Here is a 20,709-nt window from a genome sequence, read left to right as displayed (position 1 = left end):
CCTCAGGAGGAAATGGACGACAGTCAAGAGGTACGGACGAAGAGAAGAGCCCACGGTAGGAATAATAACAGATTTTAAACAATAACCCATATTTTTTATTCGAGCCGTAGTTTCGTCAGACATCGATCCTGATTTATTAATTCAAAACCCGTTCGCGATACTTCATGCGCGGACGTGAAAGTTTCCTGCGCAAGTGTGCCACTGAAACCTTTTACGGTCATCTTCTGCGATTCCCTCTGTGCTTCCACCCTTTCCTTTTTTTCTATGTAAATGCGATCAAACCAGAAGCCTCCTCCCATTCCTCGTAATGCGTCGTCATACGAAATTGCTATCGTCTCCTCCTGTTCCCAGGACCGTTGAAACCTTACCGATAGCTTAATGAACGTTCAGTTTTTTAGAGCACCGCTATAATCCATAGCTGCGATGAGATTCGTTCTCGCAAAACGTAGGCGGACAAATACTGCTCGGACAACGTCGACACTTTTCCTTTCTTTTCGCGTACCGTCCAACTGCCATGGGCAAATTGTGCAAACCGCCCACGGCGACACGCGGTTTCTACTTTTTTTCCGCCCCCAAAACGGATGCGTTTGTCTCGCGCTGTCGTTCGATAACGTTTGCACGCGGACTTTCATTTCGCGTGTCCGACTCTTTTCCTCCTCTTCTGGTTACTCGCAATCACCCTTTCCTTTGGTGTTTCTGAAAGGATTGGTAATCAAGGACGTATCGCGCATCTACATTTTCCTTACGAACTTCATTTTAATGGCGCTGGCTGCAGTTTGCTCGGACTGGAACGACTATTTCCGCGCTTTAATTATAGACCCGTAGGAGAATTACATGCGTCATGCGCTTTAACCGTTTCATTATGCCGTGCTTATCATTGCTGTAATCGAAATAACTCGCCAGTCGAAGCTGCTTTCTACCCTGTCTAAGCTTTAAAAGCTTGCCCATCGTACCAGTTTCGCGTAATACGCGGTGGCTCGGGCAATCTATGCCTTTCTAAATAATGCCCATGCGGTGCAGTTCCCTCGACAATTATACCCGCACGATATGTCGTCCATTTCTCTCGCTCAAGTTGTCGCTGCCCTTCGTACAATATTCGCCGAATTCGGGTTCGTCGATTACTTATGCATCCTTCGAATAATCCGCTGCTCGTGTTCAATATTTCCGGCGGAAAGAGGGTAAGACGATATCCTGGACCGAACCAGTCGGTTTCGTCTCGGCTTCTTACTGGTCTCACTGGCGGACGAGGCGAGTAACGAAACGTAGGGCGAGAATAATCCTCCTCTCTTGCAACGAAACTGGTTGCACTCGTGGTCGTGCGAATCCGTGTGAATATGCTTAATCCAACGTGAAGAAGACACTTTAGAGCGGTTCTCAATTATCTGATACGTGCCCTAAAGTGGCATAGAACGCCTGTTAAGTTGATTGCGAAATTTGTTTATCAAGAGGTCAACGAATCTTCTAAATGTTTACGTCTTTTCAATCGCTCGTCGAGATATCTGGAATTGTTTCAGACGGTGCACTTGAGTTTCCCCGCGTATGAGTGCCTATCCGTGAAGTAAAACGTTCCCGCGGAAATTCTATCGCGGGAATCGACACTCGCGTAGAAAGTTGCTACGTTGTCATTTGGTACTCGCGGCAAGCCAGACAGCACCTAAAAACTCATGATTTAATTAACGCTAATTTACCGTAGCGCTAGCCCCAAGCGAGCCATCGTCGGCTGAAGCGTGTTTACGGAGGGCTCAAAGGAATATCTGCTGGTTAGAGTCGGAAATGGGATTAATTGCACAGGTCATGCCGGCACACCGGAAACTTTTTACGCGCCAATTCGTCGTGGACGATCGCGTTTAATCGTTGAAAAACGTTGAATTAAATAGCACGCGTACGTATGCACACAGGGAGCGCGAATGTTTAAAGCACGAACGAAATGCGTTCGATGTTAACCGATCGATGCCTCCACGTGTAAGTAGACTTTTTCCCATCGAGCACGCTTAATGATTAATGATACGCGAAACCAATTTTTAATAACGCCAGTTACATCGTCGTAACGAGGGGAAAATGATGAGAGCGCATGGGCCAGTTGAAAAGGGGGACGCTTAAAATATTTGATGAAAACGAACCGATTAACCCTCCGCTGTAAATACGAACGTAGTCCTGCGTGGCTAGATTGTATCACTGTTCCGGACTAAACAGTCAGCACGGTACAAGTGGTAACACGAACAACATTTCGAGTCGCATTACGTGTACGCTTATGCATCGTTTGCTCTGTCGACCACAGTCCCAAAAGCACAGGCAGAGGGAGGATTGAGCATGAATAAAACTGCGTAACCTATGAATAACCTCGATGAATTTCGAGAAATATGTTACACGCTGATGAATAATGCAAGTCTCCGTAGCTGTAAATAATTAACGAGGAACTGGCGGCTCCCCAGGCTGGTAATTTTGTTCATTTAACACCTTTTACTATTTTGTTCGGCTAATAGTAATGATAATAATATCAATTTTCACGGGGTAATAGAATTGGAAACTATCGAGCAGAGATATCGCCGCTGGATGCATCAAAGCTCTCGCATCGAGCGTTGCGATACCTTGAGTGCGTCGTATCACCGGTGGAGTGCATAATTTCTCGTCCAGAACATCGGCAGTGGTATGTGCGATGGACGTTAATGAATGGTCGACGGCCGTCGTGATATTGTTCTCGAGATTTGATTAGCCACGGTACCATCGAAACGGTCTTTAGGAAGTTCTCAATTACTCGCTTTGTAGTTGGCTCGATTAATTTATCTTTGCGCTGACCTGCGCGCCTTCCCATTCACCGGTATCGAGGCAATCGTCGGGACCGTGGGTGTATTTAGGACATGAAATTGGCGACGCGTTTAATCATCCTCAAGTTTTCAACGTGCTGGTATGGCCTCGATAGATTTTTCTCCAGTTGACCACCACAGGATTCAATTAGTCCGCGGTTTCCAAAGTTCGCCAAGTTTAAAAATTGCATGGAAGAACACAACACGTGGCTCGGCATTCCTCTGTTATTGGACTCCTAATAATTTAGCGATCGTAGAATGCAATACGGAGTCGACGTATTAAATCAACGATGCATACCATTGCGAGCAATGAGACCCATCCGGCATCGAAATTCCACGCGTATTTATTAATACTATTTCTATCGAGATCACCGGCCGTCGCGTCATTATTTTTCCATCACTATCGCTAAGGGTGTGCAGCACGGAGGTGTGCGATGAAATTTCGACGATGTCATCAACGAACAGGATCTATAGCTGTGTTACGCGAAGCCCTTCGTGACAAGACGCATCGCTCGCTTTATTTGCTCATCGGCAAATATATTTCCGCAGGAAATTCTGTTTCGGCTATATCACAGACGACATGTTCGTGAAAAAACATATTCTTGACTAATAAAGGGAATTTCCCTCTTTTCGTTATTAAAAACCGAGGAGAGATAATTGAAGCAGGCTACCTCGTAATGTTTATTTTAGCGCTCGTTCAATATTAATTGTAGCAAAGAGAATGCCTAAAACGCTTGAGGTGTGCGTGACCTAGTGTCGAAGTAGCAGGTTTTATGGGAGCCTCGGGATCGTTTCCAGCTCGCTTCTAAAAGTTATTAGGGCGATCCCGTGAACTCGACTCGCGAGCCAATCGAGTAACGAGAAGCGATACGAAACGAGCGATTTGCTATGGGGTTTATGCGCTAAATATCTAACGCCTGCATAATGCGTTTCGTGTCATGTTTGGCAAGCTCCTTCTAATTTCAGCGTATTCACTTTTGCGTCTAATTCGCCTCTTACTAATGATTCTTTGATGGTTATCAGGATAAATTGAATCTTCGATGATCGTCGGAGGCTAAGTGGTAGTGTCAGGAAGTAACTCGAAAAGCTGCTATCGATCGCGCCGGAGAGGAGAAGGTTGTCGTGGAAATCCTCCCGAGGCCTGTCCTTTTACCGACCAAAGTATACTTTTCGTGAATTTCATAGATTTTCGAATTACTTTTGATTTTCCCCAAATTGCCGAGGGAATTGGTCGTTTTTTTCCAGGACACGTCAAGCTCGAAGAAGCGCAAAAAACTTCAAAGGGTTGCCATTAAAACATCCAGGATTACGTCCGCGCATAAAATTCGCTGAAAATAATATCTCTTAGATAAAAATCAACAGGCTAACGAAGCGACGAAAGTTCAATTAATACAGCGTCGCCGTTCATTTGGTGACGAGAGGAACGCCGGTATTAATTCGAAGCGAAACGACGATAGAAATAACGAAACAGCTTGTTTCCGGCTTGGCGTCTCGTAAATCAACAATTTCAGAGGAAGAACGAATCGTTAAATAGAGTTTACGCGTAGTCAAGAGCCAACGTAGCTATGAATTCTCTTTGTAAAGCTGTAATCCGTCGTTGAGAGATCTCGCTAACAAATTTGTCTCGGCTCGTTGGAAGATTCTCGTGGAACTTCCTCGGTGACACAGCATAAACTTAACGACAGAACAATCTGTTCGCGTCTTCAATCAGACAGATGCACCGATGATCTTCTGCAATTGCCAGTACATTCTCGCTCTAATAATTCCTCTGCATAAATTCCTCGATTGGTAATTAAATAGCCCCTTAATTAAAAGAATATTGCAATCGGATGGCGGAAATTAATTTGTAAATCCGCGTTTCCAGATGAAAATTACGCCAACGAAGTCGAAAGCGTTAAGGGATCCGGTTAACGATTTCACGAAGGTCCATCGAAATAATTTAATACCGTCCACGGACGGTTCTGCCTTCGGTTATGAAAAACTTATTACGAGGGAAGTTACTGTACCTTGTTGGTTCTGAAATAGCGAAGCTTAAACATTTCAAGAACGTTTTCCATCTTATTATTTTTTCTTCCCCCTTAATTGTTTGCTTAGGCGTTCGCTTGATGGAAGACTGTGATTATAAGATCGATGATGGAGTATCATCGTTTCCTCACTTTCCCCAAGTGTATTTAATATTTTGTTAAGAGCGCTTCTACCATAGTTTTCAATTTCCATTTACTTTCTTCTTCGCGTTTAGTTCCAAAGTGGAGAAAATTAAAAGGGAAATGATTCGAGGAAAGAAAGCACGAGGAGGGAAACTTTGGACAAAAAAGAATACAGAGAGTTCAGGTAATCAATCGGGTGGTTAATAGCGTTAGGACGAAAGTCGCAGAGACGGAAAGAGGTTTGCTAAACTCCCCAGGGCAAAGCTCAAAACGAAGCCAAGGGAGAACGGAGACGGGAATGGCGGAAAGTTTGCAAGTCCTGCTTATTGCATTACAATCTTATCTGTGTTTGTTCAATTTTGAAAAGTCCTGCCTTGGTAACTGTACCCTCTCATGCTTTCAGCAACCGTACGATTGTACTTTTACCCAGCTTCTATCTACCCCTGCCAGTCGTCACGTTTTCAACATCCTCCTCCGCGCGATTCATCTACTTCCTCCTTCATTACATTCGCTTTTCCGGTATTTTTACCAAGCTTTCCCTCTTGCACGTGCCCGTCGACTCCCTTCCATTTCGAGAAGCAAAATTCCGACCGACGACCGATGACTCTTCTCCCTTATCCTCGACTGACCCACTGACACACAAATTTAAAACCCCTTTCCTGTCCTTTCTTTTGCGTCGTTCGACCTGTAATTGGTCGCGCTTCATTCCTCGAGAACTGAATTTGAATTTTATCATCGCAACGATCGTCGAGGATCACCGAGAGAAACGTGAAAGGCAATCCATCGTTGAAAATCACGAACCGTTCAGAAGTGATTAATATTAAGATAAACAGCACCGGCGTAGGGAGTCAAACTTTCTAACACGAGCTTACAGGCTAAGTAGAGTTGGCAGTTCTGATTTTTCACGTCATAGCCCCGATTCCATAGCCCACTTTTCCGCAACAGTTTTTCTCTTGTTTCTTTCCCCGAGCTATATGACTTAACCATTAACCTGCTCACGCTATCGTTTTTAGGCACGAACCTCGCGCTCCTTAAAACTCCTCGTTCAATTACACCACCTATTCGACGGCTTTTATTCTTTCTCTCCCGTCGATTGAAAATTTCAATTAATTTTTTTATCCATCCGTATCCATTTATTTTTATTGCGACCCGATGGTTCGCTTCAGGGAAGTGCAGATCCTATCCACCGGTGGATCATGTCTTTGTGGATCGTCAGTCAAAATACTATCCGTGTTCCTTGCCACGGTTTAATGCATCTTTTCGTTTAATGTATCCCCGTATGCTCGTAAATGCCTATGTATCGACGTAGGGCAAAATTCGTGTTTACCTAGCTAGAATCGATGATAAAATATGCAAGTAGAACGCGGTAGATCGGTATGGACGTTTATAAAAACACTCGATAGAGATATTCCGCAGCGAAATGATACCAGAGCTATGTTCCAGTGTGTGTTTCTTTTAAAGCAAGTTTCATCTAATATAGATACACTTTCTAGATGGAATGTTTCTCGTTGGAAATGATCGCAGAAGTTCGTTTATATGCACTTACGAGACTACTTGTGAAAGCGTTCGTCCATTTATTGATACGTTCTCCTGTTATTTGTTCTCCAGCGAACTTGGACCGATAAAAATAACACGTGCTCCGTTCCTTATCTATTCTCTGGAATGAATGAAATATCCAGTCCCCGACGATCATGCTTCCGAGACACGCATACCCATTTATACACCCTGAATTTAAGTACGAAGACACTTTAATCTGTAAATGAAATCATGTTTTCGGAACAGCCAGCCGAGACATTTCCAGATTTACATTCCCGTCGTGTAGTCCACGGTTCTCGATTATCGTTGACCGGCGGCCTGATTTTTAATGGATGCAAAACGAATGCATACATGCAAAGCGGCATGCAAATCGCGGAGTACATTCGAGTTGTCGCGTTTCTCTGAACGTGTGCGAGCTGAAAGGCTGTGCCGGCCAGGGGAGAATGGAAGTCTAAATATGCCAGCGAAAAATTCACGTCGAAGGTAAGGGAACCCTATTTTATGTCGTTCAAACGTCGATCCATTTAGAGATTGCCGTGGAATTTCTGTTTCTCCTACGTGTTAATCATCGGTTCTTTTGTCAGCCTCTGCTTGGTAGATATGGCAGACGTTCGCGGTCTCAAGATGGAACGGTGCACGTGTATGTAAATCGACATCTGGTGTCGATGTATCATGCGTCAACGAAACGGTAGCTCTCTGAAAATTAGAGCTGGTATTAATAGACTTCGTGTGAATTATTACTGTCCCGTGTATTCCTGCTGCGTGGGGTGCGCAAGGTCGCCGAGCAATCATTCGATTCCATATCGAACCCGGAATTTTGCCCAGGAATTTATGTCGGAAGAGCCTTGTGGTCCCTGATCGATAAATGTCGCTCGATTAAAACGTTCTATACGCTTTTCAATCCTCGCCTATCGTGTCTATTGAAAGTCAAGCGTGTTCTAGATTTTGTAGGAACCGAATACTGATTTCGAAATAAAAGCCACGAAATAACACTGTTCACCTATCAGCCCTGCCATTTATTTGCAGCTGCTCTTTTGTTCGGATTCCGCGCAACGAACGACAGTCGTTCGTATTCTCTGTAACTGCATTTTAAATCCAGTCTTTTGGTTCGCTTCGATCGTAAATACGTTCCAACTTCGTATTCAGTTTGGAACCGGTACATATCGCCGTCGAAAGGTAATCGAGAGGAGTACCGCAAATAATGTGCAACCTGCATCGATACTGTGGCTAGATTAATGCTTGAAAAAGCCATATAACGTGACGCAACGGGTACTCGAGAGGTTGAGAGCCTCTATTCTGCACTGGACGTTTATGACGCGAAATTTGCTGCAGATATCCGTTTTCCTGAGGACCGTAGAACGGCAGTACTTGTCTCTGAACCTCCATCCCTGTTACGGCCGCGAAATGGAAAGCTATCTCGTATTGATGGAACAATAAAACTTCGTCGCGCTCATAAATCGTGTAACAGGGGGGCTATTGTATTTGTCTCGCGATTGAACGTGCATTAATCATGAAAGGATGTAAATTGAAATGTAAATAAAGATACAGCATTCATGCTGTACGATTACATAATTTCTACGTCAATTTCATTAGCTTCCGTTTCTTCGTTCTACGTGTATGCGAATGAAATTACTTCGGGAACCAAGTAGTGTAGCCGTGAAAAGGTCAGACCGGCCGCGGACTTCTTCGACGGGTCTCATTTCGGGAATTGATTTTACTCAGAGGCCTCTGAGAATTTATGCTTGTTTACTCCCGAAGATTAAAAACGACGAGTGTCGAGCAAATGGGTGCATTTTAATAGCGGCGAAAGGATGGAACACGCGCTTCGCATTTTTTTGTGAAACGCACGAACGTAAACCCCAATGCCGTTCATTCTGATTTGATGAATAAATGTAAAACACAGGAACCGAGCGCGGGATAAAATTCACCTCTTGTTTTATTGTCGATGGCTAACGTCGTGTATTTTGTTTTGTCACGGGGTTACAAGAACCTTGATATTTCGCATGGAGCATGATTTCTATAACTAATTGGAGGAGAGGTAATTCTTTTTTTAGGCCGAAGCAAAAAATGTTTCGCGTTTGAAGCGAGCGTCGGAAATAAGGAAGAAAATTCTTGCCGCACAGGCTTTTGCTCGCGAAACATGGGGATGATTGATGTCAAGGGCACTCATAAATTCTAGGGCCGCGTTACAAATTTCACTCGTTATCGGGGTTATCCCAGCAGTCGTGAAAGGGACGCGATTTACCATCGCGCGAACAAACAGAGAAAAAAAAATGCGCAAATATCATTTCGCATGGAAAAAGGGGAGAAATAGAGGGGACGGGAAAGAAACCGGATAATAGATCGCAAAGTGCAGGGCTTCGAAAAATATTAATTACCGTCCCAATTAAAACTTCGACAGGTTTCGCTCCGTTTCAAAGTCAATTGTTCCACTTCTATAAACTAATTAAACGTTTTCGAAATAATCTGTCGCGTTAAGCAAGCGTCACGTTCGTTCCCGTAATAGTTTCATCGACAAACGCGATCGATACGCCTGTATCCCGGTTGATGCCGTGCGAATGCCTGCGGAATGTGCCGCGAAAAAATAATTGCCAGTCGAATTCGTGGAGTTCCGGTGCTTTGAACTTTGCCAACTGTTTTGACTCGCGCTTGATTTACCATTAGTTGAAAGCACCACGGTAAAACCAATCTCCGTATTCTATTCACGCAGCGTGCGATGCGATTAGTCCATCCTGGTGTGTTTAACTAGCGGCTATATTTAGTGCCACGTTGATCGACCCAATTCTTCCTTCGATTTGCCCAAAGTTAGGGAAGGAATAATTGAAATTTGACAACGTCAAACCGACGCATGACACGTGCTTTTAATTACGCACACAACCAATGACGTCGTTCCAACGTGAAATTGGTCTGTCGGTTTATCGCGCTTGTTACTAAGACACAATTTTCTCCTCTCTATTTCGAACGTAAATACATCTGTTACTCTGAAGAGAAATTGTTTAGTTACATTCGATCAGTGTCTTAGATCCGAAGGGAGTCTATCTACAAGATTCGCTCCACTTTTGAACCTGTGCTTTTTAAATCATTGTGCTGTTGACAATATTCGTGACTATATCGTCTTCTTTCTCTCGTGCAATCTGTACATCTCTAACAAATGCAGAGGCCGCAGTAGTATAGTGCGGAACGAGTCAGCCGAACTGAAAGGTTCCTCAAGAAAGGCTCGGGGCTCCTCTTTGTCCTCCATTGCTTTCCACGTGACAATTTGGTGAGGACACTATTGTTGAATTATCAATGAGTTCTCTGAACATTGTATTTCGTAACGCTGCGTTACTCGTATATTGATTAAGGGTTCTTTATTTGAAATTGAATTTGTACGCTCGACAACGAGAAACACTTGGTGTGTACCTGAAAATTCCACATTTCACACTGTATAATCTCAATCCCGAAATTACTTTGGCATTCGTGTGAAGTAACGAGTCATAAGCATTTTAATTAAAGGGTTCATACGGCGCAGTGGTATAGGACCGAACGAGTCAGACAAACAACCTGTGGCGAAGTTCGTGCACTGATTTCTGGAGCGTGACGTTTTATCAGCGAAACCGTGAACTTCTCCAACTACAATAGGATTAACGACAAGTTCCAAATTTACACTGAAATTCATTTATTCTGTCGATTAAATTAAGCGAACCTGACAACTTTTGTGGCACGTTTCATTGACTGGAAACGTAGACGAAAAAATCGACAAGAACATATATACAACTTAGTTTACATTCGAATAACGAGAATAATTAATCTTTTAGATATTTAGAAATCAAAGGAATTAAATGTCACGCGAGATGGATATCAACGAGCGGATAATTACGAAACTAGAAATTACGATAATTGTTTCTGTATAATCGTGACGAGTATCGTGTATATGATACATTGAGTATACGCGATAGCTAATGAAAATTGCTCAAATTAAATAGATGGATATAGTTCGTTGTCGATTTATCGACAATATTCTATCCAAGCTATTGTCATCATTATTAACGTAGAAACCATCCTGCCAGCGCATAAACGTTCATATTTATTTCGGTACATCAGTGTTGTGTCTACTGTGGCACACGAAGGTCCTTTTCCTAATGACACGAATTCTCTCGGTAATTACTTCCTACGTAGCACAGAATTTTCCACGTAACAATCCGGAGCTCGCCTTAATTTAAAATTCATTTAGAATAAACTCGAGACGCGCCTAAATTGCCGTCTGTAACAAATAATAAAGCGGTCATCGGACACTTTCGAATCCATAAATCCGCAAGGAACTTTTATCGCTTTAAAAAGGACACGTATTACGTAGAGAGACTTCGAGAGAGACCGAAGCATCATTACTGCCTTCCATTTATATTTTCTGGCTTTATTCGAGTACAACGGATACAATATTAGCCTTTTCTTTGGCCGAGAACTTCGTCTTTCACCGTAAAAGCCGGCTTCTGGCTTCTTTCTACTCGTACAAAAAGGTTTACGATAATCTTTTGCATCGCGTTATCATTTTCCGCTGCATCGCATTCATGTTTCGCCGCGTTATACATGCACGCCACAATCGTATGGTAAAAAGAGGATTAAAATGCATGAGAGAACGGGAAACTGGTCGTTACTGAATTATCGTGACCAACTGATCAACTAACCAAGTAACGAAGCTAATATTTTGCATAAACGATGTTAAGTGCTTTCTCTGCGCAGCATAAATACTTTGCGTCAAGTGTCCTGAAATTTCACGGTACACAAGCACATAAACATAAACGCGGAGGACTTAGCCAAAAAGAGAAGCTGCGTATACGTGGATGCACGGCAGTAGTAGACTGACAGACCGAGTCAGACATGCGCTCTTAAAGAGGGAATCGCGGCAGTGAAAGAGCTCGAGAGCAAAACCCACGTTTCAGTTTGTCGCGCGTGCTGGCACGGCGCGCATATCGTCCCACGGAAACTCGGCAAACGATATCGCGGAAAATGTCGACAGCTTCGCCGGAAATGGACGCGTGTAACGTGATCGTTTCGCTTCGCGGGGACGCGTCTCACGCGTTCCGTTCCACGTGAATTTCCATAGAGGAAAGATGAGACTGAGGGGTAAAAGTTCAACGTCGAACACGAGCACCGGAACGAACTCGCGGAACTACTGTATAGTAGCTACGTTCGCCCAAAGTTCGTATTTCAGAATGATTCGATCAATTCATTGGCGTATTTGCCTCGGTCGTCGCAAACAATAAACAGAAACTCTTGTTGCACTCACCGTCACTTTAATCTACCGGTACAGCTTCGTTATACCTAGTGGTGTTATGGTGGAACGTATCCGATCTGTAGCGGCGATTTCCATCATTGTCGACGGTTACAAGACAAAAGAAACTACTGCGAACACAGAGAGGCATTGTGCTCGCGACGTACAACCAGCTGTTCGTGCAATTGCATCTCGGCTATTTGGATCATGTAAACGCTGTTCACCAAGAAACCCTCGGACTGAGGTCGTCGATCACTGTCCCGTTCAAGACCAGAATCTCATTCGCTGTGGCGTTCACGTTGTCAGTGTAAAATGTCGTTCGTATATTTTGCCGTTTTCCAATACCGTTTGCTCAAAACTAACGTCGACTTGAGGCACCGGCTTAAAAATCGTGGGAAAACAGATGAAACTGAACGTCGACGTGAAACACACTCTCCTCGTCCAAGCGAATGGTACTATGAAGAATTACTTCTGAAAAGCATACATTAATCGTCATTAATGTTCGTAGGAGAGTGACGTTGGTCGATTATCGACAGGTTTAATTATCGCTGTGAATTATACAGAAAGGATCGAGCCACGGGTGTCGATATCGATGTTCAATAATGTGAATTCACTCGGTGCTTCCGGTATTCCCTTGGTGTTCGCGTAACAAACAGGCTCGCAGTATTCGCAGTTTCGTCCAGCTGTATTGTTAATTGCCCCGTGGCAGTTGACAATCGAACGGTACCCCTGAAAACGAAAGAATGACGGAATCGCCAATACCGTCGGCCAGCAATACTCAGAGCCACATTCATAGCCAGAACCAATCGCAAGTTCAGACTCAAGTCCAAGATGAGAAGAGCGAGAAGTCGGAGAAGGCTGTTTTTCTGGTAACTAAATATTGCGGTATCATTAAATGTTATTCCCACTGCACGTACGTCATTGTATGGAGGTACAGGCGACAGCATTGAGCACTCTCGTGGGATGCAAGAGGGGAAATTAGTTCGGATGAACAGTATCACGGTTTTACTTGGTTTGCCGCGGAATGATCGCAGGTCACGTAGCTTAATTGCCCGGTTTACAATCCCAGAGAGCTTAAATCTGGGGACGCGCGGCTATCGCGCGGCGTGCTCGCGCGAATCGCGATCGGTGCACTCGCGTTTCCGCTAAACACCCAGGCAAACGGGGTTAATTGCGCGTTTCGCTTTTATTTCACAGCAAATTCAGGAGATCAACAGTCAGGTGGCGCAATTCCGCGATTCGCTGATAAACATCGGCCAACCACGAGACTGCCCGGAACTCCGGGAGAAAATCCGGAGGTTACGACGAAATTGCGTAGAAGCGTGTAAAAACACGTCCCAGCTCATACTGCCACAAGTGCGAAGGTACGACAAGCTTTTCGACGATTTTTCGCTCGCTTTCCACCTTTCCATCGAAAAAGTAATTTACGCCCTTGACACGGTACCTCGAAACGTAGAGAACAGCTGCGTGAAGAATTATCGCGTCAACAACCCATTAAATTTGCTAATTAGCAGACAGAAAACAGAAAAAGGGAGATCTGAAATTAAATGACGAGCGGGGAGGAGAGAAAGGAAGAAGAGGGAAAGCCAAACGATTGATTAACTGGTTTATGCCAATTGCTTCGAATCGAGCGTTAAACGAAGACATCGCGAAGACCGAACTCGAATTACTTCCGGTTAATGAGATTTCATTCAACGAGATAAATAGATTGCTATGATAGAAGCCAACCAGCCGCGATCGTGTACACGTTCGCTGCTAGTTTTCGCTTTCGCCGCGAGATAACCCAAGATTTTCCCCAAACGATACCCAAAAATGTATCGTCACGAGGAGATCTTTATATTACGAATATCATTATTCTCTACCACTCTGGTAAACGATCGATCAGATTTCTACTCACGTCTTGCCCGCCAAATTACAGCCCTTAAAAGCGACGCTAATCGCTTCATTAAAGACAAATTATTCGCCATAACGCTATTACCATGATAATCTTATCGTATTTCACATCGCATTTCGTTTCGTTGTGGGTAGAACGAAACCGTTCTTAGAAAAAAATACTGTGTGCTGGGATCAGATAAGGGAAAGGGTAAAATAATAGTATCACGTGGATTCCTATTACTTTGAAGTGTGTGGAAAAGGATGTTATCGATTCCACAGGATTGGTTTCTTAGTACAAGACGAAGAGTGAAAGAGGGAAGAAGAGAAAGAACAATGACCAACGTCCAATCTCCAAAGATTGTCAGACGTCGTCTTTGAAAAATTTTCTTCCACAGGCCTGCCTCTTCTAATGAAAAAGCTAAATATTTCATGAGCTCGTTCCTCTTTTATCTTGCCGCTAATTCTTTTCTCTTCCAATTTCCAGCGGAGCAAATCAACTAGTCGGAACTTCTTTAACTTGTCCAACGAATTTTGCAATATTACAAGCGAAGAAAGCAATTGCTCTGAATTTCTTACGCAATATCCACTGTATAGATGTTCGATTTACTGCACGATGGGTTGTTAATTAACTGGAACCGACTCCATTGCCATCGATCATTACTCATAATCAATTATTTCCCCCTAGAACCGGTGGCTCCTTTACTTTCAGACAGATTATTGGATATTGCATATTTAGTTATTACATGTTGCTCGTTACATAATTGCTTAATTATGACGCGGTACTGCGTGGACACAAGATTCGCTCGCCCCCTTACCCTCTTCGTCCATCTCTATTCACGTAACACATTACTGCGTAATTTCTGCTACATTTTAAACGTCAAGCGCACGTAAATTGCGATCACGCGTTAAATTACTGTAATGTTACGTATCTGTACAAATAATAAAGAGAGGAGAAAGACAGATTTTTAATGTGTTCAAATGAAATCGTATGGAATCTTCTCAAAAGGAGGATCATCCTTTTTCAGAAAGCATCGAAAGGTGTACGTTATACGAAGAAATTCTTAACGTTTGATTTATAATACAAACTACTTTTCCAATGCTCTCGTGAGCAGTAATAGACGTATCTCGTGCCACGTATCTGATGAAATTACGCGGTTTCTGTATCGATTACATGATACACGACGGCACGGAATAGCTAGTCGGCTTTTTTGCACCGTTTTTATATTTCATTTCAAAAATTGTCACGCGTTGCAGATAAACCATCCCCCTTTACGTCGAGGATTTATTCAAGGCTCACGTTTGGAGCCGGTGATCGAAATGGTTCACATTTTCCGCATAAATTACGCGCTTTAACCTGAATCCGTGCATCGTTCACCAAGATCACTTTCGAAACGTTTCAAATATTTACCTGTGTTAATTGCCATGATAAGTAGCAACAAGATAGTGGCGAGCCGTAGTAACAGATGCCAGGCTCGCCTGGAAACCGTGTTCACCACCGAAGCACCCTGATTTCGAGCAAGTTTCTCGATAAGGGTCGCTTCTAGACCGCGAGCTGGGAATTAACCGATAAGTAGTAACTGTGCAAGACATCCTCGTCACAACGTACAGGCGAACTATCGTCGAAGGGAACAAAATTAATTATATGCAATATCATGTACAAATTATGGTCTTAAAGTAAAGAGTAAGCGAGAACGCAATTTCGAAAGCCAACAAAAGAACCGTGAAAAAGCTGTTACTTATGGATTTCTATAAATTTCGTAGGCGGAGAGTCGTAAAAAGAACATTTAATTTATATTCCATCTCATCTGAATACGTAATCTTATTAGAATCTACGCGTAACAGTTCGCATAATTCTTTTATAAAAATAGTACGTACAGAAAGAAGTAAAAATAAACGTGAACGTCACGCGACACGATTTTCACGTTACGAACCGTTGTCGTTCGACTCTCCGGCCTTCATTGTGGTGGTTAAAAGATTTGAAAAAGGCCAGGAAACTTTTCTTCGCCGTCGACTTGTTTTTAAACCGTCGTGGCAGAGACGCTTGCTCCGTTCGCGACGCCTACGCATTTCGTTATAATTCTACGATTTCACACTTCGTTTCTTCTGTTCGCAGTAAAAGAAAGAAATGCCGCTGGGTGACCGCAAAACAACACGGGACGCAGCCTTGTTACGAAACGAATCGCGCGATTTCATGTCGCGTTCGCGGGAACGGCATTAAATATATTTTGCATTCGGGTTAATAGAGGAGTCGTAAATATATTTCCAGCACACTGGCGTCCCGCGGTTTTTCGTTTAGAGTTCTACACTTTGTTCGAATTTTATCGAGCGCCGTGTGTCGCAGATTTCCTAAATATTAGCTGGTTACGCTCTCGTGGGTAATTAGTCGAGCAAATTATCGGACGAGAGACCGCAAAGTTATCAGCCACGAAATGAGTTACAGACAGAGGACAAAGGAGAGGGCAGGAAAAAAGTAATAATTGAAGGGAAAAGAAGAGCCGGCGCGACGAAATCCCTAACGAGAAAACTTGGACGACAAAAAAATAATAAGTCTGGGAATGATTTTTGCTTTCAGAACAACGGATATTGGGATCCCCGTAGACTGTCCGAATTTGATGCTTCTCTTTTACGTCGCGCAACTATTCTTGCGCGAGCTCAGCAAAAGTAGGAACCTCATCCGCGTCGTGCCGATGGACATGACTGGATATTACGGTAATTTTTACGGACCTCACCATTTTCCTCTCTTCCTGCACCCTTCTAATGTCGGTGGCAACGGATTCTTTCTACTCCCATTCTAGAAACGCGAACCGGGCCATCCAACATCGGCAACGTGATTTCCCAGATAGTCCTCTGCAAACAGATCACACCCGATTTCTACGAGGAGGAACTGTGCAGCATCCGAAAGGACTCCGAGGAGATTCGCGGTTTGATCAACGAACTGCAAGAGTTTATGCCCCAATCGGACGGTGATATAGGTACTATCGTATTTTCTGTTCACCTTTTCGTTTGAACTTCATTTCGCAACAGCCCTGTTTTGTTCCTCTTCGCGTTTCAATCCCGAGCCGGTGGAATTTACCCCGGATTCACGTATCTAGGACAATACTTCGGATCTGAGAAATTATCAAAGAACGATTGAACGCAAAGACCATTAGTATTCCGAGGCGTGCGGTTACATACTGTTCTACAATCGTCAAGGAATCGAAGGGCACGTTTGCGACACTCGACTCGCTTGGAAACATAAACCTACGGTTGCCTACGTCTGTTAATTCCATTACGCGTTTCCGCGAACGATTCCTCTTCCTATTTAACCTCTAATATCCCTACTCCGTTGACCTTCCTTTCCGTATCCTTCCTTCTTCCTATTCCACTGTTCCTCCGCAGCCCTTCTGTTCAACTGTCTCTAATCGGGTTACTCCAGAGGCCAAGGTCTGGATTTCAAAGGGGAACACAGCCTCTCTTTCTCTCTCCATTCGTCCCTTTGGCTACGTCTTACCTCCTCGTCCTACTCTCCAGTTTCCATTGATTCCACGGAACAAACGTATTACCTTCCGACAGGATAAAGCTCGCTATAAAGTTATACGGCTGCGGAGCCGATTCGCTTCACAGGCTGGATAGTACATGGCGACCTTAATTATCTATCGATATAATGAGCGAATTCGGATGCGCTCCTGTGGCCTAGCGAGGGTAGTAGAGGAGGAAGAGGAGGACGTGAAAATCACCGCGCAGTCACGACCTTCGAAGTCTCTAAGCGTCAATTTGAAACTTCGCCTGCTTATCAACGCGTGATACAATCAGAGAGACAGGGAGAAAGAGAGGGAGAGAGAGAGAGAGAGAGTGTGTGTGTGTGTGCGAAAGGGTGAAGATTTGACAATAAGCAGGAACCAGGTCAAGGTCGAGCCGAAATACAGGCCACCATATCCATGTGTTGGAAAGGAGAAATTCACGCTCGAGGTAAATTACACACGGTTGCAGAGGGAAAAATAAGGAAAGAAGCGGAATCGTCGGGGCACTGGTAGGTAAAATTTGGAGAAAAGGGCAGGTCGAGTGCCGGTGTGCAGACGGTGTGTCGTGAGAATTCGTCGTATCGGAGAAACGGCGTGGAACGACTGGCGCGGAACGGAGCTGGGAAGAAACGGTGCGCGAATAAAAAGGAACGCACGGTTTATTCCCGGTTCGGAGAGTAGACGGCGAGTGGAACTTTGCGGATGGAATAACGAGGTACACGTGTGTAACTTGAAAAAAATATTCGCAGAACCGGCTGGAAAAATCTCCGGATCCCGGACACGTGTGTAACGAGCACAAAAGTACAGAGGAAGAGAGAGACGACAAAGAAATAAATACGAAACGCGAGGGCATGATTTAACATTAAACAGAGTTCAGGTCAAGGATAGATGAAAACGTGGAAACCAGTCCTGCGTTCCCTCCGTTCTCCACGGAAACGAGAATTTGCTAGGCGCGGAAAAAGGGTGGGAAAATCAAGGCTGGAGAGGGAAATATGCCAGACCGCGAACCGATAAAGCAATTCGAGCCACGATTTGCGAAACAATCTCGCCTGGCAAGGTCGCGCAAACCTTTCCACCAAGCAAACACGATGGTAGGCCGTTATTCGTTTTTCCTACCCCAATCCTCTGTTTGCCGCGATGAAATTAATATGCACGCGTATCGTCAGCCATGTATCATCAACCGTTGAGCCCACCCCTTGGGGGTCAAGGCCGCGAGGAATTCGTTTTTACCTTCGTAATGTGACCAGAGCTTTCCCGGGGAAAACGATACACGCTCTGGTTACTGGAAATGAATTCTTTATCGCTAAGACTCTCCAAGTCGATGAAATCTCCCTCCTGATTTTACGACGATGCAAACCCAGACGCGATAAAAGTTAAAAGCGAGGAGATCGTAATTTATTACAAGCGTAGAGTCGAAGAGAAGTTAAGTCATCCTTTCATCGTACCACGAGCTCGAGCTCGCACGACTTTTCCGTATTGCTTAGTATCGCGTGAAATGGCACCACCTTCCGGAAACTGCCGGGGCTAATGGTAACCATATATCTCGCGTAAGAAGACTTACACCACATTTCAGTACAGTTTGTTCGACAATTTTTTCTACATCCTCGCGATTATACATTACGTTTTCTGAGATATAGGGGCTTGGTTCAGGATCATTGCCCGTATGCTTTTTAGTTTTTCATTCAAATCAAAATCCTCTATTTACTCTTAATTTTAAGGAGAACATTTTAATGCGAATGCCTTCAGTTAAAACAATATGGAACCCTCTTAGCTTTCAATGAATAAAATTTATCTTCTACCCCTTTGTTCATTAAATAATTTCTCGTTGAGACACTGGTCGACTTTCTCTGTATAGATTTAGCTTGCGAAACGAGCCGGACAAGAGAAAGCGAGGAAAATGTTCTTATGAATTTCATTTGCAGAAAAGTACACCGCTCTACAAACTACCGGAGTCAGGGCAAACCGTACCAACGGCAAACGGACACATCGGTGGATGAACCAAAGCCATGAAAGACCTACCAGACCTACCAGACAATCGTCCTACTTTCGCGGGGCTCTGAATTTTTTTTGCTGCGCCGCGAGAGCCAATTACGTTTAACCGAATCAAACACACTTGCCCGCCAAAAGCACGTGCATTTCGTTCCTTTAACAGGGATATTTTTCGCGTGTGCTTTCCACTCGTTTTCTTCTATGCATCGGGAACACGAAACAAAGAGTTTAAAAAAGAAAACAGACTCGCAATGTTTTCTAATTAAACGAACGTGACGTTCGACTAGTCGATTAAACGATAAGAACCTGACACTGAAGCTTTATTTAGTTGATAAGTACGGATCTCTAAATATAGACATATTTTTTTAACGAAGTTTCATTCAGCACGGAATTGCTTAGATATATGTATGTATTGGGAATACACTGACCTGAATTTACGATGAAACCCCATTGAAGTTCCATATAAGGTGATCGACCAATCAATTCCGTGAGACAATGAAGATAGATCGATTCCACGATGAATTTATTACACCTCCTTCCTGTTCACCAATCTGCACCGATAACAATGGCACGGTATACCTAGAATTTAAAGAAAAGAACAGTCAATGTTGAAGACCATCATTGTAGGATTTGACGTTTGTCGTTTGTTCGTTTAATCGGAATTCTAAATTAAAACTGTGCCGAACGCGCTCAAATTTTTCACCATCGTACATACGATGTATGCACGAGAAGCCTACGGTATCACGTCGAAAAGTAGACAACTGAATGCCAATTGAATTAGACGTTAACTACTCCAATAGCGGACCAAAGTAAATCGCGTATCGCTCGTGTGCAATAAAAGTGACGCAATTAATATTTAAAAGGGTTTCTACTTACAAATTTTAACGGTATCGAAAACTTGGAAAGTACTCCATTCCTATCAAAAGCTCACGCCATCCTTGCATTTTTCATTGTTATCGTAAGCCCGTTATTTTTTCCTATGTTAGAGGGAAAAAGATCGATCAATATATTCAATCTGTGTCACCCTTATGGCAAATTAGCGATACAATTCTGTACACGGTTTATTTTAATGTTAAGTATATTATTGTATGAATGTATCTGTCGGATGACGTCAACAATATACGTACATGCGGGGTCTACATGTGTGTGTATACATATAGTGTTGATTTCACGATCACACATCGATAAATGATAATATTCATAAGTATTCTTCATTTGGCGGTGCAAAGAAATCACTAACTCGTTCGTCTGAAATCTTTACCGATGAAACGTTTCATTGTACACTAATCCACATAGTTGGAAAATAATAAATAAACCTCTGCATATAAACGACCTACAGTCAACCTTAATGTAGAAACTAATATACCCAAACATATCAGTATATATAAAAATATGAAAGAATAAAGTAAAAATATTTAATATACCTTAATTCTCTGTAAAATTGCGGTCTATAAACTTGAATTTATCACTTTTCACTTCCACTTAAATTTTATTTGAATTGACTCTACGTACTCTATGTGTTACCAAAGTCACAATACACTATTGCCCTCTGGCAACCAAAAGGCAAATGAGAACGAAACGGCGCGCAATTATGAATATATCAAATT

General features: G+C 43.4%; 1 protein-coding gene across 1 annotated transcript; it reads left to right on the top strand.

The window, feature by feature from the left end:
• Window positions 1–11,719: 11,719 nt before the first annotated feature.
• Window positions 11,720–20,047, top strand: Dcma (decima). Its single transcript, XM_076904149.1, has 5 exons — window positions 11,720–12,607; window positions 12,936–13,102; window positions 16,186–16,322; window positions 16,409–16,585; window positions 19,036–20,047. The coding sequence occupies exons 1-5, from the start codon at window positions 12,482–12,484 to the stop codon at window positions 19,209–19,211; spliced, it is 783 nt and encodes a 260-aa protein (XP_076760264.1). The 5' UTR covers window positions 11,720–12,481; the 3' UTR covers window positions 19,212–20,047.
• Window positions 20,048–20,709: the final 662 nt, after the last annotated feature.

The sequence above is a fragment of the Xylocopa sonorina genome, chromosome 11 (assembly GCF_050948175.1).
Source record: "Xylocopa sonorina isolate GNS202 chromosome 11, iyXylSono1_principal, whole genome shotgun sequence".
Lineage (NCBI taxonomy): Eukaryota > Metazoa > Arthropoda > Insecta > Hymenoptera > Apidae > Xylocopa > Xylocopa sonorina.
The sequence above is the reverse complement of the archived record's forward strand: the minus strand, read 5'-3'. Positions and strand labels throughout refer to the sequence as shown.

Excerpts from the sequence above, each read along its gene's own strand:
- Dcma (XM_076904149.1), top strand. The coding sequence starts at position 12,482 with ATGACGGAATCGCCAATACCGTCGGCCAGCAATACTCAGAGCCACATT. Across the intron at positions 12,608-12,935 it reads CGGAGAAGGCTGTTTTTCTG|CAAATTCAGGAGATCAACAG; the intron begins GTAACTAAATAT and ends TTTATTTCACAG. Across the intron at positions 16,323-16,408 it reads GGACATGACTGGATATTACG|AAACGCGAACCGGGCCATCC; the intron begins GTAATTTTTACG and ends CTCCCATTCTAG.